This window comes from Tenebrio molitor, chromosome 5, assembly GCF_963966145.1.
Source record: "Tenebrio molitor chromosome 5, icTenMoli1.1, whole genome shotgun sequence".
NCBI classification, from domain to species: domain Eukaryota; kingdom Metazoa; phylum Arthropoda; class Insecta; order Coleoptera; family Tenebrionidae; genus Tenebrio; species Tenebrio molitor.
Genome location: NC_091050.1, coordinates 17,349,839 through 17,368,041, shown reverse-complemented (window position 1 = coordinate 17,368,041; position 18,203 = coordinate 17,349,839). Strand labels below are relative to the sequence as shown.

At 32.4% G+C, this 18,203-nt stretch overlaps 6 protein-coding genes across 6 annotated transcripts in view; 1 reads left to right on the top strand and 5 right to left on the bottom strand.

Annotated features, from left to right (window-relative positions):
* LOC138130168 (brachyurin-like) overlaps positions 1 to 18,203 on the top strand; it is a 46,481-nt gene that overhangs the window by 20,883 nt on the left and 7,395 nt on the right. The gene's annotated exons all lie outside the window — the stretch shown is intronic.
* Positions 166 to 1,367, bottom strand: LOC138130822 (brachyurin-like). The gene is made up of 6 exons (XM_069047496.1): positions 1,209 to 1,367; positions 1,012 to 1,160; positions 793 to 959; positions 652 to 738; positions 460 to 599; positions 166 to 401 (listed from the first exon to the last, which is right to left on the bottom strand). The coding sequence occupies exons 1-6, from the start codon at positions 1,269 to 1,271 to the stop codon at positions 240 to 242; spliced, it is 768 nt and encodes a 255-aa protein (XP_068903597.1). The 5' UTR covers positions 1,272 to 1,367; the 3' UTR covers positions 166 to 239.
* Positions 3,049 to 6,004, bottom strand: LOC138131552 (brachyurin-like). The gene is made up of 8 exons (XM_069048616.1): positions 5,866 to 6,004; positions 5,780 to 5,813; positions 5,574 to 5,724; positions 5,352 to 5,518; positions 5,212 to 5,298; positions 5,020 to 5,159; positions 4,711 to 4,960; positions 3,049 to 3,165 (listed from the first exon to the last, which is right to left on the bottom strand). Exons 1-7 carry the CDS (start codon positions 5,917 to 5,919, stop codon positions 4,787 to 4,789), a joined length of 807 nt encoding a protein of 268 aa, XP_068904717.1. The 5' UTR covers positions 5,920 to 6,004; the 3' UTR covers positions 3,049 to 3,165; positions 4,711 to 4,786.
* On the bottom strand, positions 7,599 to 8,824 carry LOC138131810 (chymotrypsin BI-like). Its single transcript, XM_069049025.1, has 7 exons — positions 8,680 to 8,824; positions 8,609 to 8,621; positions 8,408 to 8,558; positions 8,190 to 8,356; positions 8,049 to 8,135; positions 7,853 to 7,992; positions 7,599 to 7,800 (listed from the first exon to the last, which is right to left on the bottom strand). Exons 1-7 carry the CDS (start codon positions 8,725 to 8,727, stop codon positions 7,633 to 7,635), a joined length of 774 nt encoding a protein of 257 aa, XP_068905126.1. The 5' UTR covers positions 8,728 to 8,824; the 3' UTR covers positions 7,599 to 7,632.
* LOC138130170 (brachyurin-like) lies at positions 11,296 to 12,685 on the bottom strand. The gene is made up of 7 exons (XM_069046569.1): positions 12,491 to 12,685; positions 12,409 to 12,439; positions 12,203 to 12,350; positions 11,953 to 12,119; positions 11,817 to 11,900; positions 11,611 to 11,750; positions 11,296 to 11,555 (listed from the first exon to the last, which is right to left on the bottom strand). Exons 1-7 carry the CDS (start codon positions 12,545 to 12,547, stop codon positions 11,388 to 11,390), a joined length of 795 nt encoding a protein of 264 aa, XP_068902670.1. The 5' UTR covers positions 12,548 to 12,685; the 3' UTR covers positions 11,296 to 11,387.
* LOC138130196 (transmembrane protease serine 9-like) lies at positions 14,609 to 18,113 on the bottom strand. The gene is made up of 13 exons (XM_069046603.1): positions 17,733 to 18,113; positions 17,652 to 17,679; positions 17,457 to 17,604; positions 17,232 to 17,398; positions 17,097 to 17,183; positions 16,904 to 17,043; positions 16,686 to 16,853; positions 15,724 to 15,754; positions 15,523 to 15,670; positions 15,276 to 15,442; positions 15,134 to 15,220; positions 14,933 to 15,072; positions 14,609 to 14,881 (listed from the first exon to the last, which is right to left on the bottom strand). The coding sequence occupies exons 1-13, from the start codon at positions 17,790 to 17,792 to the stop codon at positions 14,714 to 14,716; spliced, it is 1,539 nt and encodes a 512-aa protein (XP_068902704.1). The 5' UTR covers positions 17,793 to 18,113; the 3' UTR covers positions 14,609 to 14,713.

Genomic DNA, 18,203 nt, shown 5'->3' with positions numbered 1-18,203 from the left:
ATTACCCTGTATAAACTACCAAAATTTATTGTGCTTGTTGATGATGATACTCTTTCGTCCTAAAAAATTTATTAAAACCCTTTTATATGTATAAAATAATTTCATAATGTTTGTAGACGTTGAACTATTGTAGAAAACGATTACAGTGAAAAATAAAATAACTCATGCAATGAAAAGATTTTTACTTTAATAAATTACGTGGTACACATTGTGTAGGACCAAAATGAAACATTTACGTGTTAGGCCTCGATAACACTTCTGATCCATTCTACATAAGGTATTGTTCTAACATATCCAGATGGATCTGTGGTCTCGCATCCATTGTGACTTCTGAAACTTGCCACGCCCACATGAACTGCAGTGCCACCTACAGTTTGAATCAAAGCTCCACCCATATCGCCCTGCAAGTCAAAACATCCTGCATAAGATCTGACCCAAGCTAGGTTTCACATTTCTTACATTGCAAATTCCTTCATTGTAATTTCCTGCGGCACACATCATGTTGTATGTAATTTGAGCTCCGTAAGTCAGCTGACATTCGTCGTTGGATATTGTCGCCACGGAGACCCAAGTAAGCTCATTTGACAGTCCAGTGTTATCTTGAAAAAAAAATCGTGAGTCAAGTTCACACTTTCGATAATATTTCCTTACAATCGTCTATTTGTCCCCATCCGAGAGCTGTAACTGAAGTGTAATCCGGAGTAAAACTAGACGGCAAGGATATGGCACCAATGTACTCTACAAACAAGATATTCAACTTGCATAAATATTAAACTATAGTGAACGACTCACGATTAAATTCTATAGGAAGGCGAAGTTTAATTAAAGCGATGTCGTTCTCTAGTGTCTCAGGATCGTAGCTTGGGTGTAAAACGGAAGTGGCAGTGGCTAAAGTTACGCGATTGGCATCTGTTCCTTCTAAAGTGTTTGAACCCAACAGAATTCTAAACGTGACGCCACTATAACAACAATTTTATTAAAGAATTTACAAAGACTGAAAATACTACTGACCCATCGACACACTGTGCAGCAGTGAGGATCCATTGGTTGTTGATTAGGGAACCTCCACAGAAGTATGTTCCTGTTGAAGTGGTGATGTAAATTGCTGCGACAAACGGGAATTGTCCGCCTCTTGCAGTTTGACCTCCTACAATGCGTCCCTTAAAATTTTAATTTAATAGAAAGTTGTTTGACATTTTTTTACTCACTCCATGGTTAGGTGTCGCCAAAACTGATGAGAAAACGACCAAAAGTAATGCAAAAAATTTCATGGTGCCAGAGTGACACTTTAGTTATTGTGAAATGCGTTTTATCCTATGTGAGTGATATCCATTAATCTATATCCTTAATCTACTATTGGCAGTTGTACTGTGTAATCAGTAAATTAATCAAAACTGAACATCTTTAAGATTTTGTCAATTGAAGAGAGAATATTTGAGACTTGGAGTAGAGATTTTATTAAACATTCTATTAATTATTTTTTAGTTGAATTACCTAATGTCGACAAGAGAAAAAATTAGGCAAAATAGTAGGCCAAAATGTTGTAGTTAATAAATGAATGGATTTAAATCTCCATATATTTTAAATTGTGTAAGAGGAGTTTATTTTCATCACGTGAGGATCGATAAATTTTATCTACACTTCATTAAAGTGTTTGATCTGTTAACAAAGATTGGTATTTAAAAAATTCTATTGTGTTCTCTCCGTTTTATTTATCTTAAGAAACATTATCTACTTAAGTCTCTACTTAGTGACATTTGTAGGTAAATCTTCAAGTCTCATCTTACTTTTATTCTGCACTTAAATGCATTTAAAAGTGGGATTCAACATGTCACACTTTATCTTCTGGTTCCGGTCTAAAACCAATAAGTCATAAAATTTTATAGATTGGGATCTACACTAAATGTGTCATAGTAACAATTGACTTAAATGTAAGGTAACAATAATAGGTAATCAATTAATCACCTTTATAATGCAAAACATCCTGTAAAAAAATTTTGTGTGTTGTTTAAATTCCAAAGTTAAATACCTATTTCAAAAACTTTCCTTCGAGGATTATCACTCTTTAGACGTACTAAAGGAGACTTCCTTCTTGATAATCCGCCACAAAAAATTTAACTTGTCATTTAAAATCTTATAGTAGGCTAGTTAGGGGCGGTTAGGACGAGGGGATAACGTAGTAAATGTATCCAGTGATATATTTATATATCGACCCATGTCTTGACTTTTTGCGCGGACACTCGGTATATCTTTAAGAAATAATTGACAATATTTGCCGTAGCTGACATATTTTCTCACACCGTGAATATTCGAAAGACGTTAGTGGATGTTACGCCACATGCGCATCATTGTACCCACGCTCGTGCCTAATAAAACTCGTGACTAAAATAGTGGTTTATTTAATTAGTTCGTGTGTAAATTGGGCTTTTTTTGGCACTCGTGGGCTTTTAACACGATCGTTTCCCTCGCGTTTTAAACTGGTCTGCTCAAGGAGTGCTTCCGAATAATAAATTATATACTTCCCAAAAAACTGGAAATGTGAAATTTGAATTTTTTCAGAAGTAATACTACATTATTTAACGAGTTCCAAAAGAGCCCAATTTACACACGAACGAGTTGAATACGACGTGTTTTTGTTTGACGAGCACTTTAAAGGCTCCAAATCGCTTACAATCTTTAAAATTAACTTGACGTTTCGTTTTGACAAGTTTTATCAAAATCCGTTCACACAGGAGAAAATTCTCAAATTCTGACAATGTCGAACAAAAAAGACATTGATGAACCTTGTTGCATTATACATTGGGTGTTCTGTGTTCAATTAAATTTATCTTAAAAGTTGGCATTGAAGAGTCAATTGTGAATGCACCACTCGTCAATCTCCAGAGTAAAAACACAAACATTGCAGAAAGTGGGAAATACCAAGATATTTTGGCAATTGCATAACAACAATAGCTATTCTGAGAACTTCGTTGTGAAGAACTTCTTGGATGGATAAATAAAGGATTGGAGAGGTATTTAGAGATCTTCAAAGATGAATGAAAGAGGCAATTCGAAAACGTTTACAATTTATTTTTCTAATTACTTATTTATATTTTTCACCACAACAATAATTCTTTATTAAAATATTTTTTGCCAAGTTTTAAGACCAAATCGTTGCGTTATCATTAAGGGCCGGATTTATATGCACTAAAAAAGTCGAAATATGCATGCAAGATATGCTTCCGAGATTAATAATATGCACTTTAGTTTGCAGAATATGCACCTAAATATTCTTTAAAAAATCTAAAGAGGCACGCTTTTTTAATTTAAAACTTATATGAATTAAAAAATAATACAATTACAATACAATGTTGATTTAATTACTATTAAAATGGCAGTAAAATGTTCCGATTTTGATATCCATTCACGGATTTGTTGACTTCTGTACACTTGCACTTTAGGCATTCTGCAAATAACAATTTTAATGCACTGAAAATCAAGGGTAAAAAATAACCACCACTGGAAACTAAATCTTATTTAACAAGAATATATCTCCAGTAAGCTGTTGAACATACGAAATAGGTACCCTGTGATTATGAAAGAAACTGTCATATTATATTATTATTTAGACTGTATGCCAATGCATAAATTACATTATTTTATTGGAAAATTTTGTCGACACCACGGTGGCAAGTGCTCCCCTCTCACAAAACTACATACCGGGTGTAGAATTGGTTTGCGAGACATAGGATTTTACATGTAAAAATAAGGAGATCCAATTATTGGCGGCCCTAATAATTTTATGGCAAAATGGTTAAAATGAAAGTTACAGAGAATTAAAAGTACTGTCTAATTCCACTCTTTGTTTTTTTCTAACATCTTGTGGTACTGAAAGAAAAGCAAGAAAGGAGTTAAGACAAAAATACTAAAAAGCAGTACTAGCAATGACATTTGACTTCTTAAATTATTTGTCGGGTGGTTTCACTATTATTTAATTTTCTTTTGATCTGCCCGTCAAATGAACTCGTACAGGACTACAGGACGAATGAAAAGGTATCTTCCATTAAATGTTCAAACGTCTCTCCAATTCTTCGAATTGTTTCTATGGCTGAAATTGGTCGGTCTGGGAAATCTGAAGCAAATATTGCTTGGAAGTTTCTTAAAGAAGATCCTCCATAATACCATTTAAAGAGAGAAATAAAATTTCATGCCTAGTAATACTTTTTAGTATTTTTGTGTTAACTCTTTTCTTGCCTTTCTTTCAGTACCACAAGATGTTAGAATAAAACTAAGATTGAAATTAGACGGTAATTTTAATTCTCTCTAACTTTTATTTTAACTATTTTGCCATAAAATTGTTAGGGGAGCCGATAATTGAAACTGTTTATTTTTACATGTAAAATCCTATGTCTCGTAAACCAATTCTACACCCGGTATATAAACCTGACCAGTCTATGTCGGCAGTGTCGGCACATTTTTGCAACTTCCATATCAAAGGCGGTATTTCCTTGAAGCAGCTAGACCAGATGTGCGTTTTCCTGGGTTATATGCAAATAAATATGCATTTATTGTAAAATATGCTTTTATTGCTAAATATGCAATAATATGCATAATAAGAATGATGTTATTTTATTTAGAATCATCTGAAACGCCAAGAAAACTTTAAAGTAATCCGAAGCTGTTTAGCAAAAAAATATGCAAATGCATATAAATCCGGCCTTTAGTTATCATCAAACTCCACTTACTGCTACTTTTAACTCTTAATCATTTTATTTATTGATTATCACATAGTTTTACGACATTTATCTTAGTAAGTACCACTCGTTACATTTGCAATCCAATCAAGATAAAGATATGTCCTAGTATATCCAGAAGGATGTGGTTGATCACAGCCATCCCCACTTATAAAACTTGCAATTCCAGCATGACGTACACCTTGAGGGTTGTAAATGTGTTGAATCAGAGGACTTCCTGTGTCTCCCTTGAAATAATCATGTCCACATTAGATTTACCATACCTACTTGTCAAAACGCAACTTACAAGACATGTTCCTTCTATGTAGTTACCAGTGGCACAAATCATATCATCGCTGACTTGGAAACCATATACATTCTTACACTCTTCGTTGGTAATAGTGATCAAGCTGACGTACTGTAGGTCATCGGAAAGCTCAGGATCGGCTGAAATAATCTCAACTTGGCTTAATTCCATTGGGTGTGGAGGGTCACTCACCGTCACTCGTTTGGCCCCATCCTATCGCAGTTAAGTGGTTGTAGGTGGTGATTTCTTTGTCTGTCAGCTGAATGGGTTGGATGTAACCTAAGTTTGCACTTATTGATTATCTGAATGAAAATTTGATAGCATTGTCTTACCGGTAAACTGTATGGGCAGTCGAAGAGCAATCAGACCGATGTTGTGTTCAAGAGTGAGTGGATCGTAGTCTGGATGGGCGACATAATGGGAGCTTGCAACTGTGACACGGTTAGGATCTGAGTCCACCAAACTGTTAGATCCGAGACGAATTGTGAACGAAATTGCTCTGAAAGAGTGCGAAATAATAATTTTGAAGGAATTATGTGTTGTGGTACAATTACCCATCCACGCAATGAGCTGCTGTTAGGACCCATTGATTGTTGATAAGAGCTCCTCCGCAGAAGAAAGTACTGGAGGCTGTCTGCACATAGATGGCAGCCGAGAAAGGAAACTGACCAGAGTAGGCTGATTCTCCTCCTACTATCCTTCCTCCTTAAGAGAATACACAAATTATTCGAGGAAACATTTTTCAGTTACAATATCTTACCGATTTTTCTACTTTGAGTAGCTGCAGCATGTCCCTATGGATTAAACACAAACATTAGATTAATTGTGACAGTATAGATTTATTACCTCGTGGAAGGTCCACAGCAGAAGAAAAACAGTAATTGATTTGACAGCCTGCATTTCAACTAAAATTCGTATTTCTTGATTAATACTTTGCGTAGGAAATTTTCTTATTATATATTTATGGTCCTGCTTATCTGCAGACTTGTATAAATTGGTTTATTGAAGTAGCTAATCCTTTTATTCCATCCTGCTGGCAGAAGCTTAGTCCACAAGCATTTAAGAATCTAGATTTATCTGTTATTTTTTGTTGTTGTTTTTAGAGAATCATTGTCAGACCGGATGGGAGAAAAAAATGATGTTACTGTTTTTGAAAATATTAAATTCAAGGAATTTGTAGTAAAAAACAAAAATTCATTGTTTCTTCAACAAATTGTTTTCAAGTCCTTAATCTATCTATCTATTTATCTATCTATCTATCTATCTAATCTGAACATCCTTATTATTAGATAAAATACAAGACATGAATTTGATTAACGCATTCTGTTCTCTGAAAAGAGAAAAGAAATATGTACATATAAGGAAAATTTAAAAGTAAGTATGAGACGACAGATTTAGGTTATATTGCTTATACAGGTTATTATAAATTTCTAACATCTAGTTGGCGTAGCGGCGCACCTAAATAAAGCACACAGCCACCTACGATGTTAAAAACATTTATAATAAAATAACCCTCTACAAAATGTATTTTCTTTCAATAATTACAATAACAAAATTGGTACTATGTACTGCATATTTTTTTCTAAACCCAATTTTAAAAATATTTTTTTTAAATAATTCTTGGATGGCCATTATTCATCGTAGAAAAAACGAGAAGAAGAAAAGAAACATTTAAGATAAAACAAATTCTCTAGATATTTCAGTACTTTTATTCTTTGGTGGTATTAATAAATATATTTATTTGGACGAAATAATGTACACTTAAATAACAAATATAGAAAATTATATAAGTACTTAGTCCAACTTCTTGGTGGTGCAAATGTAACTTATATTAAAACTTTATTGATAATAATTGAAGATAACTATTTTTTAGAAACTTGTCACACTATTATCATATTTGTTACTCACACAGTACTAGAAATTCTTATAAACCCTGAAATAGTTATTTGTACAACTAGTTATGAAAGTCATACTTTTTTTCACGAATTCGCAGATTGATTAACGAGGTCGTAGCCCGAGTTAATCAAGCAAATAAGTGAAAAAAAGAGACTTTCATAACGTGTTGTATACACTATTTTTTTTGCATACGGTAAGTTGAGAGATTTGGTCCAAAAGAATTTATGAAACATTACAAAAAAAAAAATAGGCATGCTTTGACAATCATCACCAAAGAAATGGAATAAAATGATGCAAAAAAGTACTACTTTCACTACGATTTTGCGTGTAAAAAAATGCCACTTACATAACGATATGCAAAAAAATGTATACTTTCACACCAATTAGACCAATTTAAAAGTAATTTAAAAAAATAATTCTTCCATTTGTTTATTGTTAGATTTTTAGAAATTTTAATTCGATATTCAATAAAACGATTTCTGTTAGAACATTTTTACGGTGATAACTTTTCTCATATGATATGATTCCATCACATTCGTTATTAATGAATTGTAGCTATGGGTCCCAGCAAATCCATACTCTCCCATCCTCTTACGACACCAGCTATTTTTAATTTTAACATATATGGTCATTATCCATTTGTTAATTTATTTCTGTTACATTGAAAAATTATAAATCTGTGATATATTTTGCGCAATATTTATTAAAATCAAATATTTACAAATTCGTTATATTTCTTATCCAGTCTCTGAAGGAATAAGTTTTTGTGTATCCTGAAGGATCTGTGTTCTCACATCCATTGCCGCTGATAAAACTAGCAATGCCAACATGTCTCAGACTTCTGCTAACTGGATCATTATCCAGCAGAGGACTCCCACTATCGCCCTTAAAAAAATGTTTAATAACAATTTGAATTTTTATTATTTTCTAGACTTACACTACAAGTACCCTCGTTGTAATCTCCTGCCACGCATACCATATGGTCAGATATTTGATTACCGTAGACGGCTACACATTCTTCGTTAGGAATGGCTGATAAAGTGACATATTGCAGCTCTTCAGAAAGTCCAGAGACCGCTAGACAAAATGTGACAGAAATTATTTTGTGGTAAATTTTTCTTTAAATCGCTTACAATCACTGGTCTGACCCCATCCAATTCCAGTGACCACTGTGTAATCACTAGTGTAGTCGTATGCTAACAGAACACGCTGTATGTAATCTAGATTTCACAAAATTAGTTAAGTATAGCGACCAATGCTAGTACTAGTGTTACCATTATACATGACAGGTTGTCTCAATTTGATTAGACCCACATCATTTTCCAAAGTGTCTGGATTGAAATCTGGATGTAGTTCATAATCGGAAGTGGCTACGATTATTTTGTTTGAATCATTTTGTTCCAAATGGTTTGAACCTAGATGAATGGTAAATGAGAGAGCTCTAAAATGAAGAGTAGGTAATAAAAAATATACATTTTTTTGAAAGTGGTACCTGTTAACGCATTGTCCAGCTGTAAGTACCCATTGGTTACTTATTAGAGCACCTCCACAAAAGTATGAACCATCTTCAGTTCTAATGTATATGGCAGCGGAAAATGGAAATTGTCCACTTCGGGCAGTTTCTCCACCAATTATTCGAGGAGCTGAAATTAAGTAATTTTCGCTTGGAATGATTAAAATAAGTTTTCAGTACCTTTCGCATCAAGCTGGAAAAAGCATAAAGCATAAAGTTTATTGTTACAAAATTAAAAAGCAAAAATTTACCTGCAATAGATCGATTAAGAGGAATATGAAATACAACGTGATCTTCATTGTAAATATTGTATTAATTTTTTGTGGCCTAAAGATCTTATATTATCATTTTCTAATTGAAGTAATCTTTATTATCAGCACCAATAACGTTCATGTAAAAAAATTACACACAGTTATTGAGGAAATTGACTGGGATAATCTGTTTATTACTTATAATTAAATGTAAATACACTTTACTGGAGATAACATAATTATTATAGTTTACTGTTATGGCTTCTTTTTGATATTGAGGTAGCAGATTTTATTTTCGTTAATATACTAATAAATTTATTATCAGTTTATCACATATCAACAAACGTTAAATTACATTATTTTAGTTATACATTTATTTGGAATTTTGCAATTTTCAGATTATTGACCACCATGTAGAATCTCATTCTGGTCAAAATTTAAATAAAATATCCACCAAATAGTATACAGGGTTATTCACGAGAGGGGTATTTCTGAATTTCTTTTTGCCGCAGCCGATTATACACATTGCAACAATATCTTCATTTCAAATTTTGAAAATAATTATAACTGAATCCACGACGGCTCTTAGTCCTGTCTCTTTGACGTTAAAGCAAAAAATCTTTGTCAATTCGAAAAAATTGTTTTTACAATAATGACGAAAAGACTGATATGATCCTCATTTATGGAGAGCGTGGAAGGAATTCTGTCGCCGCTGCGGATGTTTCCAAGCCGATGGTAGACACAATTTTTACATTAACTTAATTTGTTAATTTATTTGTTGAATTTTGATTAAATACAGGTTATCTGGCAATCTGACATTTCTGACAAATCTATTCAACTTACTTTGATTTCTAATTTAAAAGAAATAACACATTTGATTTAGTAGTCACTGCCATTGTATTGTTGGTTGCGGCAAAATAAAAATTCAGAAGTACCCCTCTCGTGAATAACCCTGTATTATGATACAAGTTTATAAGGAAGCCTTTAAAGCACACGCCACGAGTTTAAGAGCACGACGCGTAGCGGAGTGCTTTTGACGTCGCAAGTGCTTTAAAGGCTTCCCTTATAAACGTGTATCATACGCTATTTTTTATTACACCTGCACTACAATCTGAAAATTATAACAAAAAAATGTAAATTGAAATACCTTTTCCGAAGTAATCTGTGTCCATTAATCGTTGATATAGAATTGGTCAATTGTTGTTGTTTCGTTGCTATTATAAATTGTGTATAAGTGTCTATTTACCATTGTTCAAAATATAGGTGTATTTGTTGTTACCTAAGCGACCTTAAAGCTTTAGTGTTTTAAGGGCCCTTTTTCGCACGCATTTTAGTGTCAAAAGCAGGGATTATGATTCAGGTATAATAAAAAATTATTTCTTGAATTCTCTTGTCCCCAAAATAGAAGACGAGTCCATAACTCCGTTATTTATCGGAAGATTTTAATTATCTGTACACCAAATTAAATGGTTGTTAATAGGCTACAAAATGGCCTAATAAATTCAAGTATAAACTGTCAAAATATTTTTTTTCAAATGGGATTATATATTTTTTTTAGTAATTCTGATAGAGATTTTTTATTCAGAAAACAACAATGTATCACAAGTATACACTTAAATATCAAAATTTCACAAAAAAAAAAGTTAAAAAACGCTACGATCGTCTATGTTCCATTTTGCGCTAAACATTGGCGGCACATCTGCGCAATCCCACATGTTATTATTTGTCATTTGTTTTTCCAGCTACCTTAATGTAGTTACTACATTGTAACGCAATGCATTTTGATAGCTTTTCGCTTTATGCTCGTCATTTGTTTCAAAAGTTAGTGTTATTTTTTTTAGGTGAAGTTATACTTGTGATACATTGTTGTTTTCAGAATTAAAATCTCTATCAGAATTACTAAAAGAAAGTATGTAATCCCATTTGAAAAAAAAATATTTTGACAGTTTAGTCTTGAAGCCCTTGGAGTCTGAATTTATTAATTCGTTTTGTAGCCTATTAACAACCATTTAATTTGGTGTACAGATAATTAAAATCCTCCCATAAATAAGGGAGCTATGGACTCGTCTTTTTTTTTGGGGGACACTTTGTATATGTTTATCAAATTTGTTTAAATCAAACTCAATCGAAACGTGTTTTCTGTTAAATAAAATTTAAGTAAAACGGGGTAAATACTCGTAGTTTCTTTTAAATAACAGTTATTTAAGCCTCTCATTGAATCTAAATTTTAAAAAAATACCACGTTTTGTTTTTTTTTTTTTGAACAACTCCCATTTTTAGAAACATAAAACTTATTTCATTTAAATAACCAATCAATTTTGGCCGCACATTTATGTTTTCAAAATTTTCTAAATTTCGAAAGTTAGCTTGTAAAGTTATTGCTAATTTTTAAAATTTTGTAAACTTAATATTTTCTAAATTTAATATTTGTCTCATATCGTCTATTTTTACACCAAGTGGGGGAAAGCTCTTAGTAAATTGACATATTTGTAATAGATAGTTCCAAAAAATGTAATGGAATATGAAGAAATACATAAAAGGATATAAAAATTCCAAATAACTTCAACAGAATGGAGTTTTGATATTTTGTGATCGAAGAAATAAAAGCTACGTAGGTAGTGAAATATACATATGTTTTATAGTATAATAGTATAGTATAATAGTAAAGTTCAAAATAAATCAAAATTTAATAAAATATGTATGTCTTTCTACAATGACAACCCGGTTACATTCTTTATCCACTCTTTATAGCTATACGTTCTTGCAAATCCTGAAGGATCTAGACTTTCACATCCGCTGCTGCTTATGAAACTGGCTATTCCAACATGGCGTCTGGAGTTAGGGGCGTAATGCACCAGTGCGCCACCACTATCCCCCTGTAATAACAAAAAAAAAAAAAATTTTTGAATTTTATCACATTGTAGGATTTACAATACATGTTCCTTCGTTATACTGTCCAGCTACGCAAACCATGTCATCATTTATTTGGTTGCCGTACACTGCCTTGCATTCTAAGTTGGACACAGAAGTCACATTGACGAAGTTGAGAACGTTAGAGAGAGCCGCTTGAGCTATTAAAAAAATTCATTTAATTCTATAATTATTGCTGTGACAGACATTATAAAATAAATACTCACAGTCACTTGTCTGTCCCCATCCTATTATAACAAGATCTGTATAGTCTTCTAAATCTGCAATAGTAGCTATTGGCTGGACGTAAGCTATAATAACAAATTAAATTTTGATTAACTGTTAACTGAAAATTTAACTAACCAGTGAAACTGACGGGTCGGCGTAGTTGGATCAATCCCACGTCATTTTCCAGAGTGTTTGGATTGTATTCTGGATGCAATACGTATTCAGAAGTCGCCAAAGTTAGCCGAGCGGAATCTGATCCTTCCAAAGTGATTGATCCCAAGTGAATGGTAAAAAGAATTCCACTAAAATTAGCAAAATTAAAAATAAAATATATAGAAAATATTTTATTCGCAAGATTTAAAAATTAAAATATTTCAATATTTACTCGTGTACACATTGACCAGCTGTCAGAATCCACTGGTGATGGAGTAGTGACCCACCGCAAAAAAATTTGCTAGTTTTAGTTGTGACTTCAATTGCAGCTGCAAACTTGAACTGACCTGCATATGCAGCTTGTCCTCCAATAATGCGTCCTAAATTAAAACCTCAATGAAAAATACTCGTACATAATGATTTTGAAATTACACTAACCAGTAGGGTTTAACGCGGCAACATTTCTCTTCTAAAATCGTTTTGTTATAATAAGGTGTAACTAAAAAATGGTTATACTCACTTCCAAAAGAGTAATGAAGAGCAAAATTGTCAACAGGAGCAATAAAATTAACTTCATTTTATCCAGCGTCTCTTTAAACTTTCTTGAGTTAATTTTATATCAAAACCTAATCCTCTAACACTGTCGTATTTTTAATTTGGTTCTGTTTAAAGATATTACCGGGCAAAGAAGGTATCATTAAATAAAAACATCAAAATATTTTTAAATCGGTAATTATAAGATTATTGAGAAAGGCGGACATTTTATTAGTCTAATCTTTATAAGCTCTCTTATCATCTAATTAGTTATAAATGAGGTTTGTTTCTGATGTGATGCAATTAGGGAAGAGAAGTAGAAATGATATTTTTTAAATGGTTCAAAATTACTTTTCACAAAGTCAAATGTTTAAAAAACTAGAGGTTTCTAAGATTTAGTACTAAAAACTAAAAAAAAATAATAAATTGTTCGTCGCTCCTATGTACAACGTGTCTCAGAAATAAGTGAACAACATTTTTATCTATCATTTTGTCAAAATATAATTTTCATTTCAGTATTTCCCCCCCCCCCCCTCCCCCCATAAATTCAGGAGCTGTCTGGTCACTCGCATTTTCTAGTTATTTGACCCAATGACAGTCACCGGGAAATAACACGTTTTGTAAAATCAACGCAACACATTGTGTTTTTCGAATAGAGTTTTTCCGCTCTGCGGCCGAGGTGCAGTTTTAGTTAGTTTTGTCCGACTCCACAAGACAGGTGCTTACGTGTTGATTCTGTGATTTAAGCTAAAATTTTGTGAAAATGTCGAGTTTATTTTCGAGTAGTGAATAGATAGATGTATGGCGAAGCGTCGGCAGTGCTCCTCGAGTCTAGAGAATTTCCGTGCTAGTTCTTGTGTGGGTACAACTGAAAAAAGCATACTGTTTATTGTTGCAAGATTCAAAAGCAAGAATTTACCTGCAATAGATCGATTACGAGGAATAACAAATACAACGTGATGTTCATTCTAAATATTGAATAAATTTTTTTGGGCCAAAGGTCTTATATTATCATTTTCTGATTGAAGTAATATTTATTATCAGCACCAATAAAGTCTATGCAACAAAATACAGTTATTAAGGAAATTGACTGGGATAATCTGTTTACGAGTTAATAATTAAATGTAAATAGGTACACTTTAATGAAGATAATATAATTATAGTTTACTGTTATGACTTCCTTTTAATATTGAGGTAGCAGATTTTATGTTCGTTATAAATTTATTATCAATTTATCATAAATCAACAAACGTTAAATAGTATTATTTTACTCATAAAAGAATTTACAATTTATTGACCAGCATGTATGTATCTCATTTTGACCAAAAATTATATAAAATATCCACCAAAAAATAATTCATTGAATTTATTGAATAAGCAAGCATCTCATTGAATCTAAATTTGAAAAAAAATAGCACGTTTTGTTTTTTTTAATGAATAACTAACTCCCATTTGTAGAAATACATATTACCTAAAACTTATTTCATTTAAATAACCAGTCGATTTTGACCGCACATTTTTTTTGAACTTTTTAAATTTTGAAAGTTAGCTTGTAAAGTTATTGCTAATTAAATTACTAAAACTTAATATTTTCTAAATTTAGTATTTGTCTCATATCGTCTATTTTTACACCAAAGGGTCGAAAGCTCTTAGTAGATTAATATTTTTGCAATAGATAATTGCAAAAAATGTAATGGAATATGAGAGAGTACGAGTATTTTGATGGTGTAAAAAATATACAGAATATAATTTTTTTTAATTTTCACTTTAGTATAATTGCATGATAACTCCTAGGATACGAAATACGTAAACATGTCCATAACAACCGGGGAATAATAACAGGGCGTAATAAGAATAAGCGGGCGTAATAAATTCATAACGCCCTCATCAATTCATAATTGCAAAGATGCCATTTTTTTTTTAAAGAACACGTATAGTGAAAAATAAAATCTTGTATGCACCACGGCGTCACCGAATGATTACGCCCATCGAACGATATCCATCTCTCGGGCTAAAGCCCTCGAGCTGGATTCATCGTTCTCCGGGCGTAATCATCGTTGTAACGCCCTTGGTGCACAAATAGCTATAAATAATTTTAAGGGAATGGAGTTTTGATATTTTTCGAACGAAGAAATAAAAGCTACATAATGAAATATATGTTTTACAAATAGTAAAGTTCAAAATAAATCAAAATGTAAAATATTTCTTTCTACAATGACAACCCGGTGACATTCTTCACCCACTCTTTATAGTTATAGGTTCTTGTAAATCCTGAAGGATCTAGACTTTCACATCCACTGCTGCTTATAAAACTGGCTATTCCAACATGGCGTCTGGAGTTAGGGGGATAATGCACCAGTGCGCCACCACTATCTCCCTTTAATAATAAAAAAAATATTTTTAAATTTTATTATACTGTAACACTTACAATACATGTTCCTTCGTTATACTGTCCAGCCACGCACACCATGTTGTCATTTATTTGGTTGCCGTAGACTGCCTTGCAACTTAGGTTGGACACAGAAGTCACATTGACAAAATTGAGAACGTTAGAGAGACCCGCTTGAGCTATGTTCCAAAAACACATGATATTTTATTATTATTGTTGACAGACATAAAAAATACTCACAGTCACTTGTTTGCCCCCATCCTATTATAACTAGATCTGTATAGTCTTCTAAATCTCCAGTAGCGAAAGCTATTGGCTGGACGTAAACTATAATAATAAGAGATTAAGTTTTTATTAACTGTCAACAAAAAATTTAACTAACGAGTATAACTGACGGGTATGCGAAGTTGGATCAATCCCACATCATTTTCCAGAGTGTTTGGATTGTATTCTGGATGCAATACGTATTCAGAAGTAGCTGAAGTTAGCCGATAGGAATCTGGTCCTTCTAAGGTGATTGATCCCAAGTGAACGGTAAAAAGAATTCCACTAAAATTAGGACAGTTCACAATAAAATTTTAATAAAACATGTTCACTATATTTTAAAATTGAATTATTTCAATACTTACTCGTGTACACATTGACCAGCTGTCAGAATCCACTGGTGGTGGATTAGTGATCCACCGCAAAAAAATTTGCTAGTTTTAGTTGTAACTTCAATTGCAGCTGCAAACTTAAACTGGCCTGCATATGCAGCTTGTCCTCCGATAATACGTCCTAAAATAAAAACTTGATGAAAAGTAAATAATTTTTTTGAAAATTACACTAACCCGTAGGGTTTAACGCCGCTACATTCCTCTTCTAAAATCGTTTTGTTATAAGGTGCAACTACAAAATAGTTATACTCACTTCTAATACAGTAATGAAGAACAAAATTGTCAGCTGGAGCAATAAAACCAACTTCATTTTATCCAGTGTGAGTTCAGTTTTTCTTGAATAAATTTTATATCAGAACTTAATCCCTTAACAATCCCGCATTTTTATACTTTGATTCTGTTTAAAAATATTACTGCGGAAAGTAGGTATTATTAAATAAAAATAGGTTGATATCAAATATTTTATGAACATTTTTTAATCGATACTTATAAGATTATTGAGTAAGGTGGAAATTGTTTTAGTCTAATCCTTTTAAGCTCCATTATCATCTAATTAGTTATAAATGAGGTAGGTTTGTGCCTGTGCAATTAAGTAATCGGAGTGGAAGTAGTAATTTTCTTAAATTCTTCAAAATTATACTTCTCAAAACAAATGCTTAAAACAAACTGAAGGTTTCTTAAATTTTACACTAAATCCAATTAATAAAGAGTTTGTGGCTCCTTTTCATTTAAAATATTTTTTGTATTAATTAATTCAAAAAGAAACCAATTTGAATTCAAATTTAAAAAGATTTCCCTCTTTCTTTCTAAAAAAGAAAAATGTGTTGTATCCTCCTATACCGTGCGATCAACAATAATTATTTAGATCAAAGACGCCTTTGAGATTTTGGACTTGTGTCCAGTTCTAAATGTTCGGATACTCTGGGAAGCATGGAAGTATTTTTGGTTGCATACACCTGTTTCAATTTCTATTTGGAAATTTTTACCGAAACTCCCAATTGAGTAAAATATGCAATAAATGGGATTAATGGAGTAAAAAGATATTTTCACATTAATTTTAGTACTTGTAAATAAAATTCATATTTATCAAAATAATTTTTTGCAACAATTTTTTCCATAAAAATAATCTTTTATGATATGATTCCCGTCACATTCGTTATCCACGGTTTGTAGCTGTAGGTCCTTGTAAATCCTGAAGGATCCAGATTTTCGCACCCATTTCCACTTATGAAGCTAGCTATGCCCACGTGACGCATAATTCCACTAGCCGTATCGTGATGCAAAAGCGGCCCACCACTATCCCCCTTTAGCCACAAAATAATTTTTTTATTATTTCTGATTTTGCAGTACTTACAGCACACGTTCCTTCGTTGTACTCTCCAGCTACACAAACCATATTGTCACCAATTTGATTACCATACACAGCCTTGCATTCCGCATTGGAGACAGCAACCACGTCAACATAGTTTAACACATTAGAAAGAGCAGGTTCAGCTGCATTTTCGAATATTGTCACTATTTTATAAATGAAGAGGAACAAAACTTACAGCCACTAGTTTGTCCCCACCCTATTGCAACAAGGTTTGTGTAGTCGCTCAAATTGCCATAAGCCATAAATACTCTCTGGATATATTCTGAAAAAGCGTAAATAACTTTTGCTTAAAATTAGTCTTGTAATAAACCTGAGTAACTTATGGCCATTCGGAGCTTGATAAGTGCTATATCATTTTCTAAAGTGTCTGGATTATAGTCTGGATGCAATACATACTCAGATGTAGCTACAGTTACACGATTGGGATCTGTTCCTTCTAGAGTATTTGATCCCAAATGAATATTAAGAAGAATTGCACTGAAATTAAAATCACGTTGTTTTTGTCTTAAGTAAATAATTCTTAATTTTTACGTACCCATCGATACATTGAGCAGCAGTTAGAATCCACTGAGGACCAATTAGAGATCCAGCACAAAAATATCGACCACTCTGAGTGGAAATTTCTATGGCGGCTGCAAAAGGATATTGTCCTGCGTATGCAGCTTCCCCTCCAATAATGCGTTCTGAAAGAAGCTATGTAACGATATATTAGACTCTTGTGTTGACATACCTGTTGGCCTTCTTGAGAAAATATTTTTCTATTAAAAAGAAAATTGTCTTTCAATTGCTCACTCAAAACAATTTTGCTTACCTCCGATAGCGGCGAAGCTGACACAAATGTTACCAAAAACAACAAGAAAAGGACTTGCATCTTGTTAGTTGTAATTTCTTTCTTTGCTGGTTTACAATTTTATAAGCATTACTAATCTCTTAATGAGTTATCATATCAAAAGATTATTTTTCATCAAAGATGCCTATTGAGCTATTTGAGAAGTTATCAAGACGATAGATGAGTAATAGATTAAATTCAAAAATCCAGTTGAAATGTACAAAGCAATTAATTTGCTGATGTTGAAAAAATGCTGACCTGCCAGGTCTGCAAGTCATACTTTTTCTAAGCTATAATTTTTTATTTAAATCTGTTGAAGAAGTAATAAATAACTCAATTTAGGCTCTTTCATAATAAAAGGGGAAATGCGCCAGTTTTTAATTTTGCAAAAAATATTACTTTTAAAAGCTAATTACCGGGGTACATCAGTTTAAAAAAAAGTGAAAATTTAAC

Coding starts and splice junctions, on each gene's coding strand:
- LOC138131810 (XM_069049025.1), bottom strand. CDS start 8,727: ATGAAGATCACGTTGTATTTCATATTCCTCTTAATCGATCTATTGCAG. Junction 8,136..8,189: donor ACAACCTGTCATGTATAATG/GTAACACTAGTA, acceptor TGTGAAATCTAG/ATTACATACAGCGTGTTCTG. Junction 7,801..7,852: donor ACAACGAGGGTACTTGTAGT/GTAAGTCTAGAA, acceptor CATTTTTTTAAG/GGCGATAGTGGGAGTCCTCT.
- LOC138130196 (XM_069046603.1), bottom strand. CDS start 17,792: ATGCAAGTCCTTTTCTTGTTGTTTTTGGTAACATTTGTGTCAGCTTCG. Junction 17,184..17,231: donor AATGGCCATAAGTTACTCAG/GTTTATTACAAG, acceptor ACGCTTTTTCAG/AATATATCCAGAGAGTATTT. Junction 15,443..15,522: donor GCTGGTCAATGTGTACACGA/GTAAGTATTGAA, acceptor TCCTAATTTTAG/TGGAATTCTTTTTACCGTTC.
- LOC138131552 (XM_069048616.1), bottom strand. CDS start 5,919: ATGCAGGCTGTCAAATCAATTACTGTTTTTCTTCTGCTGTGGACCTTC. Junction 5,160..5,211: donor ATGGGGCCAAACGAGTGACG/GTGAGTGACCCT, acceptor AGATTATTTCAG/CCGATCCTGAGCTTTCCGAT. Junction 4,961..5,019: donor ACATAGAAGGAACATGTCTT/GTAAGTTGCGTT, acceptor GATTATTTCAAG/GGAGACACAGGAAGTCCTCT.
- LOC138130822 (XM_069047496.1), bottom strand. CDS start 1,271: ATGAAATTTTTTGCATTACTTTTGGTCGTTTTCTCATCAGTTTTGGCG. Junction 1,161..1,208: donor TGGCGACACCTAACCATGGA/GTGAGTAAAAAA, acceptor TAAAATTTTAAG/GGACGCATTGTAGGAGGTCA. Junction 600..651: donor ATGGGGACAAATAGACGATT/GTAAGGAAATAT, acceptor TTTTTTTTCAAG/ATAACACTGGACTGTCAAAT.
- LOC138130170 (XM_069046569.1), bottom strand. CDS start 12,547: ATGAAGTTAATTTTATTGCTCCTGTTGACAATTTTGCTCTTCATTACT. Junction 12,440..12,490: donor TCTTCATTACTCTTTTGGAA/GTGAGTATAACC, acceptor AAACGATTTTAG/AAGAGAAATGTTGCCGCGTT. Junction 12,351..12,408: donor TGCCGCGTTAAACCCTACTG/GTTAGTGTAATT, acceptor GTTTTAATTTAG/GACGCATTATTGGAGGACAA.